The sequence below is a fragment of the Ananas comosus genome, linkage group 21 (genome assembly GCF_001540865.1).
Source record: "Ananas comosus cultivar F153 linkage group 21, ASM154086v1, whole genome shotgun sequence".
NCBI classification, from domain to species: domain Eukaryota; kingdom Viridiplantae; phylum Streptophyta; class Magnoliopsida; order Poales; family Bromeliaceae; genus Ananas; species Ananas comosus.
The window spans coordinates 7,777,944-7,797,288 of NC_033641.1; the positions used below are offsets into that span (position 1 = coordinate 7,777,944).

General features: G+C 36.2%; 1 protein-coding gene across 2 annotated transcripts; it reads right to left on the reverse strand.

Annotated features, from left to right (window-relative positions):
* Positions 1,867–9,130, reverse strand: LOC109726318 (transcription factor GTE9-like). 2 transcript variants are annotated; one of them, XM_020255857.1, is made up of 11 exons: positions 8,903–9,130; positions 7,061–8,278; positions 6,933–6,981; positions 6,679–6,840; positions 4,346–4,416; positions 4,051–4,120; positions 3,891–3,944; positions 3,670–3,785; positions 3,487–3,553; positions 3,268–3,398; positions 1,867–2,950 (listed from the first exon to the last, which is right to left on the reverse strand). In XM_020255857.1, exons 2-11 carry the CDS (start codon positions 8,258–8,260, stop codon positions 2,681–2,683), a joined length of 2,190 nt encoding a protein of 729 aa, XP_020111446.1. In that variant the 5' UTR covers positions 8,261–8,278; positions 8,903–9,130; the 3' UTR covers positions 1,867–2,680. The 2 variants fall into 2 exon arrangements, with proteins under 2 accessions (XP_020111446.1, XP_020111445.1); XM_020255856.1 differs by having other exon boundaries at positions 3,891–3,971.

Genomic DNA, 19,345 nt, shown 5'->3' on the forward strand with positions numbered 1-19,345 from the left:
AAAATAAATAAATACAAACTTACAGATAAATGCAAATCCAAATAAATATTTAATTGATCCGGAAGCGTGCGAGACACTGCCCTAAGGCGTATTCCCGTCCTTACGTGCGGGATTAACCGGGAACAACACCCCAAGGTACGACCGGAATTCCTCCTCCTGCGAGCACGATCGTGAAGGAGGTTGACGAAGACTCTTTCAACACCCAGCGATTAACAGAAGAAAATTAACTTATGAAAAGGAAACTCAAAGTAAAAATTCTATTCACTATTCTTCATGCATAAGATAATATATCACTCTCTACTGACCACAGTAGATGTATATATAAATATATGCATGAAGGTTGTAGAGTTGAACGTTGGGAATCCCAACGTTCACTTCCGCTTAATTAGTTTCAAGTAAAACGTCCGCCGATAATTAGTCCCGCACATGACGCGGACGGGCACGGAGCCGGACGTGCGCAACGTCCGCGCACATTGCGGACTAAATAAAAACACAATAAATATAATTATAAAAAAAAATATAGAGAAAATAAAATTAAAGAAGTAATTAATAATTAAACTAAGATATAGGATTACGAATTTTATATGGGATTTTGAATTTTCATCAACACATAGGGGATTAAGGGAAGAGAAAAGTGAGGCGTTGAGGGTCGGAGAATAGTGTAATTTTTTTTGAAATAGTATATTTTTTTGTCGAAAAAATGTAACTTTTATTTCAAAGAATATAATTTTTTTTTCAAAAAAAGCAACGTTCATATTAAACAGTATAATTTTCTTATAAAACTGTATAATTTTTTTCTAACAGGGCAACCTTCATCATTTTCTTCTTTTTTTTTTCTGATTTTTAGTTTTTAGCTTACCCTCACGGGCGGCGAGCACCTCCTCGATAACGACCTCATTGCCTCTGTCCGCTCCGCCCTCACCCGAGTCCGCTTCAAGTTTTCCTTCTCGGCGGAGACGGAGGCGGAGGAGGCGGCACCACCCTCATTACTGTCACCGAGAGCCGCCGACGCAAATGGAGGAAGAGATGAAGAAAGAGGATGCGGCATCGCCACCTTATCTGTCGCGCCCCGAGATGGCCACTTCGGTCCGTTCGGGCTCGCGCACAGACCGCCGAACGAACAGAATTTCCTCCGTCAACTCAAGGCGTCACAATTAGTACAATTCAAGAGGTTCCAATCAGGAACAGAATTCACACACAGAATGTAAATGTAATGTGTATGTGATGAATGCTTGTAATAGCGTAGTTGATGTTTCTGATGCCTTCCTCCTTGTTACCGTCGCCGAGGGCCGCGGAAGGGATGGAGGAGGCGATGAAGGTCGAAGAGAAAAAAAGAATGAAAAAAAAAAGAAGAAAGAGTCAAGGAATAAAAATATTTTGGTTAGTTTGTTGAAAATTTGATCCGAATCTGCGGTCAAGTTTTGCAAAAGCTCAAAACTGCCTTATTATTATTATATATTTATAATTCCAGCTATTTCAGACATCTAGCCACTTCGTCTTAATTAATTAAGAGGAAGAGATTTATATTTAGAAGTAAAAATTTTTTGATGTTTCAATATTTTGAACCCTTGAATCAACTCTTTTGATCATTAAATTGATGCAACTTACTGCAAACTGCCTTATTGCGATTTATATTCTGAACCCTTGAATCAAGCTCAAAACTGCCTTATTGCGATTTTGGTTTTGCAGAACTTACAAAAGAATCAGAGAGGCTAACAAAATGGACATTCCCAACCAAGGCCCGACGATCCAATTTAACACAAATTGACGCAAGAATCATGCACATTTATTCCAATCCGAATCAACACAGGCCGACACAAGAATGAATCACACACATTTATTCTAAACCAAATCAACACAGGTCGACACGAGAATCATACACATTTATTCCATTTGCATCTTAACGTTCTGAAAATAGTTGAAGATCACAAACAGCTCCTGGGCGTTTCGGCATTGCAAAATCAAGCACATCTCGTGCTCGGAAGGAATCGTCCAAACATCTTACAACGACAAATTTCTGATACAAGACTTTTTATCTCCGATACACAACAAAACCCACCAGAAGAAAAGAACAAAATGAAGAGTAACATCAGGCCACGGCAATCCGAACAACAGTCGCAAAACGCTTTAGACAGCTTTCAGACGTCTCATCGTAAATTAGATGTATAAAATATTTCGCCTTAAAATCAACACAACACGAAAAAGAGCCCACCAAACCACACAGCTTTCACTTGGATTCCCCTAATCGGACACAAAACTTTATAACACAACTTCCGTATAGAGAACAAATAAGTGACAAGCCCAATGAGAGCCCCTAGAGGTCATGAAACTATAAGCGGCCAAAAAATGAAACAAAACTGCTGCGGCGCTCTCCATGTGATAAGCTGTGTTTTCACAACTCGGAGGCACGTTCTCCTAACTATAAACAGATATCTCAAACCTACAACTGTTCTAAGTTGCATTTCACCATCACCATAAAGCGCAAGAAGCGATCCTTTCAAAATCAAGGGATACCCACACAATAGTCATAACCAAAGAGAAAAAGGAGGACCATTCGCAAACCTTGCCGACAAATTGTGCCGACGGTGCCTGGCCCAACAGGTATACCCCCTATACATATTGCCACAAGCATTTTAAGCCTCAGAATTACCACATAATTGAAATGTTTGGCTTCAGATAATCAATTGATCTCTCCTTCCTCCTCATCATTTGTGGGCAATCTTCTTGGCTCGCCTTCTTCTTCTTCCTCTTCTTCTTCATCAACTTTCATATAAAGCCCGAGTTGCTCTAGAGGATTGCTTCCGCCGAGCTTAAGACCCCCCATGCCGTCAGGAGAGTGGTCCGGGCTCGTCTCGTCGGCAGAGCTCAGCATATGATCAGCTGGAGCCGTGCTAAGCATTTCAAGATCCTTGAGAATATGAGAATCGTCAATCTCCACAGATTTTTCCATCTGCATATTGACAGTTAAAGCACTGTTAAATCGACAACAGGACCTGGTATCATATGTACGAATAACCTACAAAATCTGTTTCCATATTTGCCGGACAAAAACTTTAATTTCTTACACACATCACTTACATGAACAATAAAAACCCCTTTAAAAATACCGTATAACAGAAAACATTTCCCTCGTGATGCGCCACAACCTTATAATAAGCATAACTTTTTTAAGAAACACGTAGACACTAAAGTTTCACAATGGTACATAGTTGTAGATAAATTTTGCAGAAAATAGATATGCAAAAGCCCCAGTTTTCAACAACTTGCCTTAAGTAAGGCCTGCCGCGCTGCTTCTCTCTCAAGCTCTCTTTGGCGCTTAGCTTCAGCCGCGGCTTGTGCTTCGGCTTGCCTGCGCGCATCCTCAGCGGCCTTGGCTTCAGCTAGTAGCCTCGCTTTCTCTGTTTCCATAAACAATAGGAGTTTCAACACCACCAAATAGGATATAATAGTTGAAACAGCAAGCATTATGTCTTTATCCCTTATTACCTTCTCTTTTCTGCCTTTCAAGCTCCTCTCGCTCACGCTGCAGCTTTTCAGGATCCCCTTTTTCACTCTGATCTCGGCAATGATAACATCCATTGAAGTTACACAAAGTGCTTAACGGAGAATATGGAGATCTGCTTGAAAAACTTAAGCTACAAAGAGATTCCACAGCTTATAAGACCTTACTTGATTAAGGGTTTTCTCACGGGCTCTGATGATTGTATCTGCAAAACGGCTTCTCAGTAGTGCTGCTCGGTAAAGCTTATCGGGAGAGACCTGCCTCTCACTTTTAGCATTCTCGCCTAAATAATTTTTTTTTAATAGGGAAAAGGATAAGCTGAGCTGCCCAAATTAATGTCGAAGACCAGTTCAGGTCTCAAATTTATCTTCTAGATATTCGTGCTTACCCTCTGCATTCACATCGGCCCCAACAGCCGCAGGTTTAGATGAAGCATCCTGTTCTGGAATATGTGAGCAACTGTTAGGCCCTGAATTTCAGCAGAGAGGAGTTCATAAGATTGGGATGATTAAAATGCTAAAAGGATCTAAAAGGAATGATGGACTTACGGTTTACATCAAGAGAACTTATAACATCACTCTTTTCTTGGTCCAAAGTTAAATCAGGTCTTCCATTTTCCTGAAAATACAGAATGAATTTTGTTACTATTTGAAGCAAAAGTCAAAAAAAGAATAAATAAATGAATAGCTGAATAGAAAATAATATTGCATATTCAGAGAAATATGAATAAGAGAATTAAACCAAAAGTTGAAGGCAAAAAGGAACAAGAATGTTTCATGCAAGTCATGGTTCTTTCACATTATGTAAGGATTCATAAAATGATGTTTGGCTCTCTTAAGATACCTTCGATGCTTTTCCAGGGCTACCGACCACCTCATGTGAGCCACTTCCATAAGAAGTACTAGAATCTGAATCTGCAATTTCATCATAATAAAATCATTATGAGGCAATCGGATACTTTCTACTTTTATTTTCGAAATGCCCTAAAATTGTAAGACTGAAACTTATCCAAAAATTCAACTACTTAAGCCGTTATATAATTGTTTCTCTGCAAAATGTTCAGGATTAAGCATGATGGGTCATTTTGCTAACAATAAAACAGTTCAAAGACAAGGTAAAACTGTACGGAACTAATGTGAACTTTGGATTATCTGGAACCTGACTGCCCGACCTAATTTTAATTTTACTACCCAACTTCTAAACTTGTTTAATATGAGTTCTCTGATAGCTATAAAGAATGGTACACTAATAACCCAGTGCAACCGTATATCCGTGCACCATGCCTTCATCCATGGTTCGTCCCATCAAAAAGCTAAATCTTTAGAAGTCATTGAGTTGTCGTATTTCCCACTAAAAAACTGGTTTGTTGGATTCATATATGACATGCATCAAGGACCAATTTAGGAGTGGTGCAGAACTATGCAGGCGCGCAGATCTCAAACAGTAATTTGCTTAAAGAATCTAATTAAAAAAATTGAAAACTTAGGTAATGAAACCTAAATTTAAAATGAGAGGTAATCGTTCCCAAATGACCCAAAGTTCAGGTTAATTTCCTACCTTTTTACCTAAAATAAACAAGAAATGCATTCTGGAGATATCACACAACCAATAAATGACGGATCAAAAAGCAGGGGGCAAAAAAAAAACCAAAAGGGCAAAATTTTGCAATTAAGGAAATCTGATAGAAGAAACGAAATCATCCTAAAATTATGTAGTCAGAGAAATAATCTATCCGGAAACTAACAACCAGGGAGTATTTGGTTTATTGGAAAAAGATTATTTACCTAAAAACACATCTCGTGAATTTCTAGAACTTCAGATTACTGATGTAAATTATACTTTCTAATTGTTTTTAACTGCATACTCAACTCAAAATTTCATTGGAAAAAGGTCAGCTAATTAACTTATATCTCAATCAACAAGCAACCTAAAGCAGTTGATTCAATAAGTAATCATCAGTTCTTTGATGGTTAAGATCATTACGTCTGCTGAGGCACAACTAAAAGTGCAGCAGGAAGCAAATAAGTAGAAAGAACAATAAATCAATCAGTTCTCAATACTTATGTGGTATCTTATCACAGAAGCTTGGAGATTTCGTTACCAGGATCATAGTTTAATTGAACCTACTATTAACAGCCAAAATCAAAATTCTATAAGACTAAACTAAAACTGATAATTCAAACTTGCTGGCCAACCTAAAATAGTTCTTCCAAGTACCAAACTTTGGAGGGGTATTTGTTGAAGTATGAGTCAATAAGAAGCCTTGTAGTAAATTTTCCATATAATATACAATGTTCAATTAATTGCCACAAAACTTTGAAATCTAAATTGAATTACCGATGACATTATAAAATGCTCATTAAATTACCACAAAGAAGAAGAGTGATGAGCTTATTTACACAATCTTTAACTCCCCAACCGGGGAGAGAAACAAAAAGTAAAGCTCTACAAAGAAGTAATCTCTTTCTTTTTCATAGCACCAGGGAAGACATTTTGTAGAGGTAAACAATTAACAATGCAACATCTCCACAACTTCAGTCAACAAGAGATTAATTTTACGAGGACCGCAACCACCTCATCTCTCTCACAACTCCTAGAAATTTCTGACTATAGAAGTTTCCCTTCTAGAAGAAGTTCTGACTTAGATTCAAAAGCTTGAGTTCTAGATAACCCTGGTTTCAGGTACAATGTCGACATAATTTTTACTCAACATAATTGCAGTACATAAACACGATCACTAACATTAAAAACATAAGTAGATAAAAAACAGAAACAACATATGCATGATCCTGCAAACTACCATATGGAACAACACGAAAACCTTAGAACATCAGTAAGAGGATAAGACTTCAAACAAAAACTACATCCTCTGAACATAAACAGCATAAGACATCAACCACAAAAAAGGAACCACAATCACTAAAATAATACTGATTTTAGAGATGCCCGAAAGCGAAACCATCTACTAATCTACTAAATAATAAAAATATCATTTCTCAAAATTGCAATTACTGAACTAATATATCAACATATACATATGTTAGAGAGCTATTAGTGTTAAAAGAATGAAAGAATCAGAAGGGAAAAAAAAAAAAAGAGCTCAAGGACGTTCTGCACGAGACAAGAGAAGGTGTAATAATAATGTTACACGACGAAAATCATAAACAATTACGAACCACTAGAGGAAGAGTCAGAGTCACTACTGGAACTGCTTGAGCTACTCTCTTTGCTACCGCTAAGTTGCGCATCGTTTTCGACCAAAACGGGAGGGTAGCTTGAAACAGGAGCATCATGTCCACATATATCAACATCCTCCTCGATTGGCTCGTCGCTTGTATCTGGACAAGTTAAAAGAAGCAGGAGATTTATCTTCCGACATGCCTACATCTATGTTCGAGAAAAGTAGAAGAAAAGAGATTAAATTAAAGACCTCTGCAAGGACGCATAGATGGATTACTAACGCCGGATACATTCAGAACCTGCATAATGAGTAGACAATCAGAGCAATATACAACAGTGCACAGACCAAATTCAATAAGCCCAAAGAAAATGGCGTACCTCCATATCACATTGCTCCGCTGTCACTTGCTGGCTCTTCTTTCTTTCTAGCAAAAAATCATCCAAGAGCTTCTGCAAATCGGACAATGTATCCTCGCCAAGAGTGTGGATATCAACCTCTATTTCATCCTCACTGTTTACATTGCTACAGTGCTGCCTCAGGAAATCAACAATATGGGCGGGCAGTTCCCCCATCCAAGACACCAAAAGCGTACCCAATCTTTCTCTGTCCTCCATGGTCATCCTCTGCTTCACCCTATCAGTCGTCACAGCATTATGGTCCAGAGGAGCAATGTTCCTCTTCTTCAACTGTGACTCAGGTAGTGGTACCTTCGTCTCGTGCTTAAAACATTCATCAACTTCAGGCAACTTCTTCTCAATGGCCTTCCATCTTGTTTCAAAGAACTTGCTCATGGTATCCGCCATGATATGAACAGAATTATCAGGAGAATTATAAGTCATTGCATTGGTGAAAGTAAGCCGAACATCTGCAGCAAAGCCCCAGGGGCTGGTGTAGGCCCCAGAAGCAATCCGCGTTTTGATGGTTCCAAGGTCCATCGGATGCTTAATAACATCAAAATAATCCGGAATATTCCACTTCACTGGGTCAACAGGAACATTAAATACCCAGCCATGCTTGTGTACCATCAAACGATTAAGCAATGTTTCACACTGTTTCATAAGCATTGCATTCGATCTAGCAGGAACAGGAGGTGGCACGCATTTAGCTGGCTGAAACCTTCCTTTAGACCCACAATTCACTTGCAACTCAGTCCTACCCTGCTTTTTAACTTGCCCATTGGTCGCAACAACATTGACGGCAGCTGTGCTCATGGATAGTACTTTCCTCTGAAATGCTTGCAGTTGGTCGAGCTCAGACCGCAATCTCACTTCCAGTGCCTTTCTCTCTGAAGAAGACATCTTGGAGATGGAAATGACTTGCTTGGGGGCAGTGAAATCATCACATTGGTCTGCATTTAAGCTTATGCACCTCCTTTTGGGCGCAGAAGAATCCTCGGAATCAACATGACAGGGGCTGCAAAATCCGTCAGACTCGCCCATTGTCTCCACATTTTGCGGGGCGGAATAGCATCCCTTTGAGATTTTACGGGGCTTCCCCGTCATAGTCATGGAGATTTCCTCAGGAGTTCTCTTTAACTGTTTTTCTTTTGTGTACTCTACAAGGACGGTTGGTGCCATCAATGAAAACCAAGAAATCTGTGTTTAGCAAAAATGCATACTCTCAATAAATTTCCCAGTGCAGTCCAAATGCGTCGAATAAACATACTGTGATATAAATTGCAATATTTATATTTTAAATTCCTAGATTAGATTCAATAGTTCAACAAGGATTAGCTGGTAAAGTTTTTTTAAAACTTTTTGATATTCTTTTGTTTGATTTTTAACGACGCTATTATCAAGATGAGATTTTGGCATCATCAGGGCAATTCCACACAAATATTCTGTAGAAGCTAGCAACAAAGCACGCAACAGGACTGTAATTTTCTACGAAATTCTCCCTCAATTCCAAGTTACAACTCCGAATTATGATAATCCCAATTCCTAAACCCTAATTCCGCTCAAAGATCTCAAAGAAGGAATAATACAAATCAACACCTCCTAAATCACCCACAAAAAGACTCCACAAGCCTTTCCTCACATCAAATCCCCCAAAACCCCTAACCCTAGTTCATCCTCGTCCCGCCGAACCCCGCCACCAATGAAGCCAAAAGGAAAGGAACCCAACCCGAACATCAAAAGATAAACCCTTGCAAAGATTCGACGAACGATATCGCAGAAATTCTAAAGAAAACTAGAAATCCAATAAATCTAGCACGGAACCTGGTGGCCGGATCCGGGACGAAGCCGCTTCCCCACCCGAATAACTCAAAAAATTATCGAAACCCTAGAATCGATCTGACCAATCGAACTCTTCCTCTTGACCTCCCCCTTCGCCTCTCCTCTCCCCTCCTCTCCTCCACTGTTGCCCTAATTCGAAGACGACAACGACGACGACGACCCCACGAGGCCGTGTAGCTCACGCACGCGACGCAATGCGAAACCCTAAAAAGCGCTTTAGATGAGGGATCCCGTGGTGCGCCCCCTCCTCTATTTATAGAACCCGTGAGCCCCCGGGGTCGGCGGGGGGCCGATCTCGTCCGTCCGTCTGATTTGATCGGACGGCTGGGAAGGGCGGACGATTGCGATCCGTTTCGGCGTAGGCTCCGCTGGATCCCGTGCGTTCGGATCCGAAAGCGAGCGGGAGCCTTCCTTTGACTTTCGATGGAGAAAATGCGTACAACGCGGGTCGGACGTTCCTGTCCGACTGAGGCCCCACCGATAGGATGCTCACGTTGCTTCGCCCCTAAGAATAAGCACAAATTAATATTAATATTATATTACATATTATATACCAATTTTATATATTATATTATATATTATATTATATTATCTATTAGAATAAAAATAGGATTATTATTATTATTATTATTATTATTAGAATAGAATAATAGGAGAAATAAAAGTAAATATCATAATTTGATTAATATGCATCAAAGTATTAATAAAATATGAACACTGCACAAGTTGATGAAGGAGTACAATAATTATATAGTTAATTGAATAGAAAAAATTGAGTTAGTTTATTAATTAATTAGCTAACTAGTTAACAAACTAAAATATATTGGTTTTTATTAATTATTTGCTTAATATAGATATTAGAACATATCATTTCTTAAAAAAAATATTAATTAATTAGTTAACTAGTTAATAAACTAAAATAGATTAATTTATATTAATTATTTATTTAATATAGATATTAGAACATATCATTACTTAATTAACATAGAAATTAGTCGATCAATAAATCCAAAAAGGCGACTCAATTTTGTAAAAGCTCAAAACTTATAAATTTTTTATATAAATTGGCCTAATTTAAAATATAAAATTAAAATATTATTACACAATTTATATTATTATTATTATTATGTCTTATTAATAGTAGGTATAAAATAATTTGATCGAAAGATACAATCGAAGGTTACTGGTTCGTCCAATGACGTGGAGCTTTGACATGCTGCCACGTGCAATATTAATTTCGGTGGGCCCCAGCGTAAAAATGCACACGTAAGCAATAAGTGCTTCGGTTTCCTTCTAGAAATTATCGGATGGACCGAGATCGACATAAAAATTCAAACGGTTATTAGAAATTATTGCATAGACCGGGTGTTTGGTTCCAAAAAAAAAAAAAAATTCAGAAAATGATTTATAAAAAAGATTTTTTTCTTGTTGCTTAGTTTCAAAAAAAATAATTTTTTGAAAAAAAAAATCCTATTTTATGAAAAAGCCCTTTTTTAAAATTTTCGTAATTTTTAATTGAGAAAAGGTAAAATTGAAAAGAGTGTTTTACATAGAAAAACTTTTTATTTTCTCAGAAAATAAATTTTTATGATTTTTTTAGGAACCATACATGCACCACCTTAGTGCCATTTTGGTTGACAAAAATTAAAACTTCTATAAAATGCTAAAATTTTCAAAACTTATTATTCTTTGAATTTAATTTTTATATTATAAATATATATTTTTTTCCATTATATATAAAATACCTAAAATTATACTATCTTTGTATTTAATTTAACATGAAAAATAATGCTTAATGTCAACAAGCTTCTTATAATATTCTTATTAATTGAGATTGATATTATAAATTAGTTTATATAAATAAGATGATAAATATCTAACTTAAATGGGCCATTTATTTAGTTCACTAAAATTGTACACCCATGGAAAAAGAAAAAGGAAATAAAAAATCAAAAAGGAGAGGTGGGTTTTGAATCAAAAAGAGGATGTTGGTTTCTCAAAATATATTCAAAAAAATAATATTTACACTGAAATAATATTTTTCGTTAATTTGGTTCTAGAAAGAATAGTTTTTATGCGAAATTTTTTCCCATAAATAATAATTAGAGCCATTAAAATTAATGGCTTGTTTAGTTCAAGAGTGAAACTGAAACGAATAATAGAATAAAAATAAATTAAGAATTAATTGAACTGGCCCACTCCCCAAGTCGTTTGGTTCATTACCGGATTGGAAATTGAAATGAAATTTTTTTTTTCCACTATTTGGTTCGTATAAATTAAAAGATAATAGAATAACATAATACTAAATTTACTCTCAAATATAGTTCTTCTATCTAAAATTTATAAATAATTTAACCCTATTCTCAAATTATGACTTTTGCAAAAAAAAAAATCATATTTATTTTAAATATGTTTATGTAATGCAAAAATTATAAAACAAGCATAAATTTGTTTGGATAAAATTATAATAAGAAATAATATATCATTGTTAACATAAATAAAATGTATTTTACAATGACTGAGATTAAACTTCAGCTAAGAAAATTGAAAAATTATATGTACACATACGCGTCTCAGAAATAAAATCATTCCATCGTTAGACATGATTGTATTCATTTACAATAGCATTTTGCAGGGTTATATATATGCATATTTTTTCACCCAAATAAACAAGCAAATATTGAGAAATTTAAGTGCCAAAACGATAGATTTCTTATTAGAGAAGAGATTTTTAAAAATAAAAATAAAAAATGATGAGAAAGTAGAGAGGAGAGATCGGTCAATGATGCGTGGGGCTGAACGCGACGTCACCTGGGGCTCGGGAATGAAATCCCAATCCGAGCTTTGAGGCCGGAATCAAGTTGAAAGCTATTGGTCCATTTCCATTCCAGTCTGGAATAAAAAAATCGAATTTCGTTCCTGCAAGTCAAACAGAATTAGTCAGATTTAACCAAACTGATTGTTGGCTTAAATGGGCCAGCATCCTGCCCTGTGGCGGAAGGCCATGTGGGCCGAGTCATGTTCGAAATGGCGTGAGGCTGGGTTGGGCCGAGTCATCTTCGAAGTGGCGTGAGGCCAGGTGGGCCAAGTCACAATCGAGACCCGTGGGCGCTATTTCTATACGCTTTAAGTGAATTGGTTGCGTATTTCTAACAGCTTGAACTTTTGGGATTAATGGTTAGCACCAACGATCCGACAAGTGGTATCAGAGCCAGAGGTCACAGATTCGATTCCTGCATGTTGCAAATATGTGCAGGTGCTGGAGGGGGGATTGTTGGCTTAAATGGGCCAGCATCCTGCCCTGTGGCGGGAGGCCATGTGGGCCGAGTCATGTTCGAAATAGCGTGAGGCTTGGTTTGGCCGAGTGATGTTCAGAAGTGGCGTGAGGCCAGGTGGGCCGAGTCACAATCGAGACCCGTGGGCGCTGTTTCTGTACACTTTAAGTGAATTGGTTGCGTATTTCTAACAGCTCGAGCTTTTGGGATGGTTAGCGCCAACGATCCGACACTGATTTCCATTTAGGGTCCAAAATGGACGAACCAAACATGCCTTTAGAATAGTGGATTTGTACTAAAATTGAAATTTTAGAAAATTGTAATATTGAAAGGAAAATTCTTAAAATTAGGACATTTATTGCGGAATGGTTTTTAAGTCTGTTTCAATGCTTGAATATGTCGCTTCAAAGTTCAAACATCTCTTTTATTTGACAAACAAGGTGCATAATCAATTATCAAAAAAGATACTATATTCACTCTCCAAGATATTTTCTGAAAATATGATAAATCATTTCGTAGAAAAAATATGCTATTCTATCAAATCACAGCTATTAAATTTTTTTAATTCTTGTCCAAATTTCAAGTTAAGTTTTTCTGTAATAAGTTATTCGTAGTAAGGATTTTCTTCCGTGATTGCAAGCTAAGTGTTAAATTTAGTGTCTTAGAAGTTGCTGGTCATCATAATTTGATGAAATAATATATTTTACCTATCAGATAATCTATCTAATAGAAAAAACAACTGCAAACTAAATATGGTATATCAGTTTAGACATTTAATCATACTCGTCATCATCTATTAAATATAACAAGTTTTTTGAGTAAACAAAAGAGATGCGTCGTATAATATGGTTATGTATCCAATGGGGCTTGAAGCAGCTAAAATTTAACTCTTATCTTGTAATTGTACAAGAAATTTTTTGTAGTGCAAAAGCTATCTATCTATATGCATATCTATTTATATCTATACCTATACCTATACATTATTTCTCATGAAACTTGCCATGTGCCAATTCCTCCTTCACTCCCTTTCTATTCCTTGATACTTCGCTTTCCCATCCCCATATCTGCCCAATGCTTTGTCTTCTCGTCCGCCCACTTTCTAATTAATGTATTCACATGATTTATTTTTATCTAAATAATTTTTTTAAAAAAATAAGTAAAATAAGATCTCTTCATACTCTTTTTATCACATTTTTTTGGCTTTTTTAATTTGGCGCACAAGCAGAGTTCATTTTTTGTATTTTTCTTAATCTTTCTTTTTAAATAGTGTGGGGATTAAAATTACGGTTCTAAGAATTGCGGTGACGGGCGTGGCGAGGTGAAGTATGATTGATTTGGAGTTAATAAGAGGGAAGAAATGATGGATGTAGGGAAATCTGTACGGTATCAACGTCGCCGTGACCAAGGAGAAGCTCGACGCCGACAATGACGGTGGAGGCGACACGGAGAACAGAAATCGCCTTTCCGATCTCGGCAATACAATTAATGTGCATATGGAGTAGTAACTCTATAAGCGCTTCTTTTATTATTGTTATGTATAATTTATTTACTTTTGTAAATTTTGCTAACATTTGTATACATCTGTTTTATATTTTCTATTTGTATTTATTGATATTTCATGACAAATTAAAAAATTTTAAAATTTTAGTTTTGTCAATCTTTTATCTTCTATATTATTAGCTCGTTGTAATGCGCGGGTAACTTCATTAGTTCTTGAATCACTTGTTTTGACAATTAAATGGACCTTGTTAAGTACACAAAATATATTATTTGATTTTGTCATTTTTGGGCCTTTTTCCTTGGGCTAATTAGTATGGCCTTTTGATTGGTGTGAACATAATGGACTTTGCTTAATCTTTTCAATGTTTAGAGGATCTGCAAATTACTAAGAAATTGTGTACGTTCGGCCCCTTTTGTGATACATATCTACATCTATACTATATATAAAAGTATGTATTTTAAATTTTGGACTATCAACCGGCCTATTTTAAAAAATATAAAGATAAGAATAGAAATATAAAAATAAGAATAGAAATCAGTAGAAATAGATACTAATAAAACAAACTTTAATTATAAAATAAAACAAACTTTTAGTTCTTCTTTTTTTTTCTTACGTAGGATTAGGATAAGTAACGTAACAAAACAAATCTTTAATTCTTTTTTTGTCTGTAAACGATAAATCTTAGAGATATTTCATATATTTTCTTTTTAGGTGAATATTTTTAGATTATCTCAATTTTATCTACTTTATATTTAGTTGTTATATTTACTTTTTATTGATTGCAATCAACAATCAAATTTGAATTTAATTTCAAATATATATTTATTTTTAATCTTATTTAATTTAAAATTTTTATTTTATATTAAATTCAGACTTAAATTTTAACTATATATTCAATATTTTTGCATATTTTTGAATTTTAACAAACTCAAAATTTAAGTATGTGTTTTAAAATAAAGGTACCTCTAATTCAAATTTTAAAATTTAATTTTGATCCACTTAAATTAAAAATTTTTAATATTAATTTAAATTTGATATCCAAAATTAAATCTAATTCATCATCCAAACTCAAATTTTATAAGATTAAAAATACAACTATATAATTATTGTTGGCAACAACTATTTAAATTTGAGTTAGAATATAATAGATACTTTTTACTAGAATATAATAAATAAATTTAGTTTTTTAAATTTAAATTTTTATTTTAAATTTTTGAATAAATATGAGGCGCAAAATTATATTAATTTGAGGTAACTATTAAAATAATTATTATGTATATTTGCACGTAAACTTAACTACTACTGTTTTGCACAAAATGAGATCAAACCCTCAACCTCTATGGCGACAATTCAGGTAACAACCACTAGTCCATTAGTTGTTGTCATCTCTTTGTATTAAACATAGGATTAGATGTTGTTCAACATGCAGTGATTTTCTAAGATATTCTTACAAGTCCCACTTCTGCTATTAGACTTATTATTTTGTTCGATATATTCTCTAGATTTACTTACAAAATTTATATATTTACACAATGAGGAGTGTGATCAAATATTTAGAATAAAGTACTATTTTTCAGAATAAGATAAATTATCTCATACGTGAAATATGCTATCCTACCAAATCATAGATAGCAAGACTTTCAAGAAGTAAAAAATCAAACTTTCTACTTATGATCATATTTGAAAATTCTTATACCGAATAAATTATCCTATAATAACTTATTTTGAAATCCAAACAAGGCCTTCAAAGGCATTCGATTCATACTATACAAAATTGCGAAATAATTATAACGACCCAGCCCACTAGCAACAATAACTCGTTGGGCCCAACAACCGGCCCAAAATGCTTAAGCCCAGTTATTATTACTAGTGTCTAAGTCTCTTATAAACCCAATGACAACCCCATTCCCATCCGATGTGGGACTATTCGGGTGTCACAGACTCCCCCCGTTAAGGCCCTGACGTCCTCGTCAGTCCAATCACACACACAGCCCAAGATCACCAGGCGATGTGAGACTCGTCTCGCTAGCCCGTCATCTAGACCCTGGCTCAGCCGAGACTCGCCACACATGTCCAGCTGGTGAACCGGCTCTGATACCAAATGTAACGACCCAGCCCACTAGCAATAATAACTCGTTGGGCCCAACAACCGGCCCAAAATGCTTAAGCCCAATTATTAATACTAGTGTCTAAATCTCTTATAAACCCAATGACAACTCCATTCCCATCCGATGTGGGACTATTGGGGTGTCACAATAATGAAGGATTTTCTATTTTCTATTTTCTATGCTTTTTGTTTTCTTTTTCTTTTTCTTTTTTTTTTTTGAGAATTAGATTTGTTGGAAAAATGATGATTGCTAATTAAGAATGTTCCTATCATTTTCACAACAAGCTACCTTTTGAAAGCAACGTAGTAATTGAATCTCGATAGTCTTGGAATGTAGGTGTTGAATCAGTTAACTAGTTATTTTGGACCATTAGATATAGGTTAAATATTTTCTATGTATCAAGAACACTTTTGTAAACCTCGTGTGCCCGTGTCAAATACGTGCATGTCTATGTCAAATTCGTATCCGACACAGATATCTTATGGACGCACGTTCGATGTAAGTTCATAGCGCATCTCATTGAAAAACATATATTTTTTTATTGGCCAATTTGCATAAAAAATCCACTAGTTTTGGGCTTTTGCAAAATCGAGCCACCTTTTTTCGTTTTTGCAGATTCGGTCCGCTTTTTCAGCCGCCTAACCAAAATACTCTTATTACTTTTTCTCTCTCCTCTTTCTCTCTCCTTTTTTTTATCTCTCGTTCATTTTTTTTTTCTCTCACCGAAGAGGCGGCGGAGGCAAAGGCGGAAGCGGAAACGGCCCGCCTCGCCTCTCACCCTCATGCTCTCGCCCTCGCCCTCGCCCTCGCCCGCGCACCCCCACACCTTCCTCACCTCCGACCCCACCGAGGCCGCGCCGCAACTTTTTTTTTTCCTCTCCGACTCTCCTCCACCATCTCCGACGACGACGACACTTCTCTTGTCCTTTCCCGCCCTTTTCGTCCTCTCCCTCTCCCTCCTTCTCTGCCGCCTTCGACGACGACGCATCTTGGTCGACGCCGACACCGTGGAGGTCGCTGCGGTGCTGCAGCCTCGGAGTAGGGGTTCTTAAAGGCGTTGTCGCCGGCGCTGGCAGAGAGGGGTGACTAAAAAAAATTATAGAAGAAATAAGAAAAAAAATAAAGATAAAAAATTATAGAAAAAGAAAGATGAAGATGAAATTGCACTGTTAAAATAAATTGCAGAACGTTGCACTATTAAGATGTAAATTGCAGCTTTAAAATAAAAATTACACTCTTTAAACCAAAATTATACTCTTTGGGAGATATTTATACTGTTTCTCCTCTTATTGCACTTTTTCAGATGTAAACTGCATCTATTAAGATGAAAGTTACACTCTTTAAACCAAAGTTGCACTTTTTGAGAGATATTTACACTGTTTCTCTTCTTCTTGCACTCTTTGAAATGTAAACCGCATCCATTTAAGAGATATTTATATTATTTCTCCTCTTATTGCACTGTTTCTCCTCTTGTTGCACTATTTCTCCTCTTTTTACACTATTTTTCCTTTTAAACTGCACCCATTAAGAGAAAAAATAATATAACAAGAGGAGAAACAGTGCAACAAGAGAAGAAACAGTGCAACAAGAGGAGAAACAGTATAAATATCTCTTAAAGGGGTACAGTTTACATCTCAAAGAGTGCAACAAAAGGAGAAACCGTGTAAATATCTCTTAAAGAGTGTAATTTTCATCTTAATGTATACAGTTTATATCTGAAAGAGTGTAATAAAAGGAGAAACAGTGTAAATATCTCTCAAAAAGTGTAATTTTTGTTTAAAAAGTGTAATTTTTATCTTAAAACTGCAGTTTACATCTTAAGTAGTACAACTTATATCCATAATAGTGCAACGTTTTTTTAAAACTGTATAATTTTTTTTAACGGTGCAATTTCATATTCATCTTTCTTTTTCTATAACTTTTTATCTTTATTTTTTTTTCTTGTTTCTTCTATAATTTTTTTTTATCACCCCTCTCTGCCAATGGCCACAGCGTCGGCGACGACGCCGCTAAAGACCCCCTGTTCCGAGGCTGCAGCGCCGCAGCGACCTTCACGGTGTCGGCGTCAGCGAAGATGCGTTGTCGTTGGAGGCGGCAGAGGAGGAGGGAGAGGGAGAGGACAAGAAGGGCAGAGAAGGGCGAGAGAGGCGTCGTTGTCGGAGACGGTGGAGGAGAGTCGGAGAGAAAAAAAAAAAAAGAGTCGTTGCGCGGCCTCGGTGGGGTCTAAGGCGAGGAATGTGGGGGGTGCGCAAGCGAGGGCAAGGGCGAGGGCATGATGGTGAGAGGCGAGGCGGGTCGTTTCCGCCTCCGCCTCTGCTTCCGTTGCTTTCTTCAGCGAGAGAAAAAAAAATGAACGAGAGAAAAGAAGAGGAGAGAGAAAGAGGAGAGAGAAAAAGTAATAAGGATATTTTGGTCAGTTTGCTGAAAAAGTGGACCGAATCTGCAAAAACGAAAAAGGTGGCCCGATTTTGCAAAAGTCCAAAACTAGTGGATTTTTTATGCAAATTGGCCATTTTACTTTCTCTTATGCATATATAATGAAAAATGATAAATATTTTATTTTTTTGATAAATGCATATCGTTTTTTGGATAATAAATTACATTTGATAGAGAATTTCTTTTCTGAAAATATAGGAACCATTAATAAAAATTTTATTAATTTTCATCCGCATGATAAATATAAAAATATTTTAACAAAATTAATACTTTATATATAATAAATATATATCAATAATATTACATTTTATTAGTGGTGTCCGTGCCGTGTCCGTATCTTAAATTTTCAAAAACTGTTAAGTCGTCATGTCTGAGTCGTGTCATCTTTCGTATCCCGTATGTGTCTGTGATGCCTAGAATATTTGTAATTGCTCCGAAATGAGTTTTAGGTGACATAAGGGGCAAGTATCTATTTATATTATATATAAAAGTGTATAGGAATTCTTGCAATGACAGACGGAATCAAAAAAGGAATAAAAAATTATTCCCTACAAATGGTTATGATCAATTTGTTAAAAAAATATCTCATATAAGAACAAATGGTTATGATCAATGTCACGCCCCAGATTTCTCGTTTCCCCGGGCACACTAACAGACCCGCCGTATACATAGGAATTTTCCCTGTATACGAAGCGAAGCTGTACATGAACCCGAATCAAACAACACTACAACTAGTAGAATAGAGCTGCTAGAAAGAATTAAATCATATACAATAACAGTGGTTAAATACATACATAACATCCAGGTGCTCAAAATCACTCGCTCCAGCGAAATACAACAATAGTATGTAAAGAACCAAAAACTACAACTACCTGTAGCTGGTACTCCTCTAGCTCAGTGACTCGTCTGGAAGGGCTCTAGCTCGCAACTCCCTTACCACGATCAGTATCAGCAGTAGCAGCAGCCTCAACCGAAGGCTCTGCAAAAGATTCACAACTGGGCGTGAAAACTATTGCAAAAAGAAGTAGTCCTCAGTGGGTACTGCTACCGACATCAACGGCTCACCCACTAAGTCTACAGAAGGTATGCTCAAAGATAACAAAGG